We start from the raw sequence: 1,331 nt of genomic DNA on the forward strand, positions 1-1,331 counted from the left end.
GTGTGGCGGCGCCAAACCCCTGGTGTCCCCCGCCGGCCTGCCGCAGCACCTGGTCATCCCCGGCACTCAGTCCCTGCTGATACCGGTCGGCAGCGCGGACGTCGAGCCGTCGGGAGTCACGCCTGCGATCGTCACGTCGTCTCCTCAGTTTGCAGCAGTGCCTCACACGTTCGTCACCACCGCCGTCCCCAAGAGCGAGAACTTCAGCGCGGAGCCCCTCACCACCCAGCCCGCCTACCAGGCCACCATGGTGCAGGCGCAGATCCACCTGCCCGTGGTGCAGTCCATCGCTTCCCCCGCCGCCGCTCCTCCCACGCTGCCCCCCTACTTCATGAAGGGGTCGATTATTCAGCTGGCCAACGGGGAGCTGAAGAAAGTGGAGGACTTGAAAACAGAAGACTTCATCCAGAGCGCGGAAATCAGCAACGACCTGAAAATAGACTCCAGCACTGTGGAGAGGATTGAAGACAGCCATAGCCCAGGCATTGCCGTGATACAGTTTGCAGTTGGGGAGCATCGAGCACAGGTAATGGCAGCGCATGGTGGGATGGAGGGGTTGGACTGGGGCACACGCCGTGGTTCCCTGGGTGCAGCTTTCCTCAGCACAGCTCAGTTGCTTTGGATCCGCGCGCGGTTCGGTCTTCATCGTTCACATCCATCCCTGAGATGAACTCTGGTGCAAAAATCATCCCCCTCACTGTGCCAGGGGAGCCATCGGGGTCATGCCCATGGTAAGTGTAGTCTCATGGGTATAGAATGGGTCTGTCTTACAGATGAAGAAGCCACGGGAAGAGTTACAGAATCTTGAAGGGTTTTGATTAAAATGCAACACGGTGTAAGCAGCACAAGCAGGTGCACTTTGCGTTCGGATCGGTGATTTGTACCTTCCACACCAGGAAGTTCGGGTTAGAGTCACCTCAAATCCTGCTCCTGAGAGAGAGCTAGGACACAAGGCAGTGAATTTCCATGACGTGAACGCTTGGAGCTGCCTGGGAATGGCTCCATCACGCTCATAAGCTGCTGAAACACACTGCAGAGTTTTACTGAGTCTTCGGTTGTGGATGGTTTAAACACCGCCCGGCTCACACCAGCCGTGTGTTCAAGGGAGAGCTGGAAAGATAGGCAGGGGGCAGGCTGTGCTGCTGACCTTTGCTTCTGATTGGTTTGCAGTGTAGGAAGAGAACCTGTAACTTCCCAAAGGTAATTTTAGGTTGAGAATGAGCCCGTGTTGATCCCACAGCGTTAGCCCGACGCTGTCCGTTCCCTGGACGATGTAGGTGATGACATCTGGGTGATGTAGATTCTGCTGCGCGGCGGCTGGAGCGGGTCAG

General features: G+C 57.0%; 1 protein-coding gene across 1 annotated transcript in view; it reads left to right on the top strand.

Moving 5' to 3' along the window:
• ATXN1 (ataxin 1) overlaps positions 1-1,331 on the top strand; it is a gene marked incomplete at its 5' end in the record, with an annotated part of 8,044 nt that overhangs the window by 837 nt on the left and 5,876 nt on the right. Inside the window, one exon of the mRNA XM_010136444.1 lies at positions 2-526. Coding sequence (XP_010134746.1) covers positions 2-526 — 525 coding nt within the window. The remainder of the gene's footprint in view (position 1; positions 527-1,331) is intronic.

The sequence above is a fragment of the Buceros rhinoceros genome, unplaced genomic scaffold, assembly GCF_000710305.1.
Source record: "Buceros rhinoceros silvestris isolate BGI_N320 unplaced genomic scaffold, ASM71030v1 scaffold19495, whole genome shotgun sequence".
In the NCBI taxonomy this organism is placed as follows: Eukaryota; Metazoa; Chordata; class Aves; order Bucerotiformes; family Bucerotidae; genus Buceros; species Buceros rhinoceros.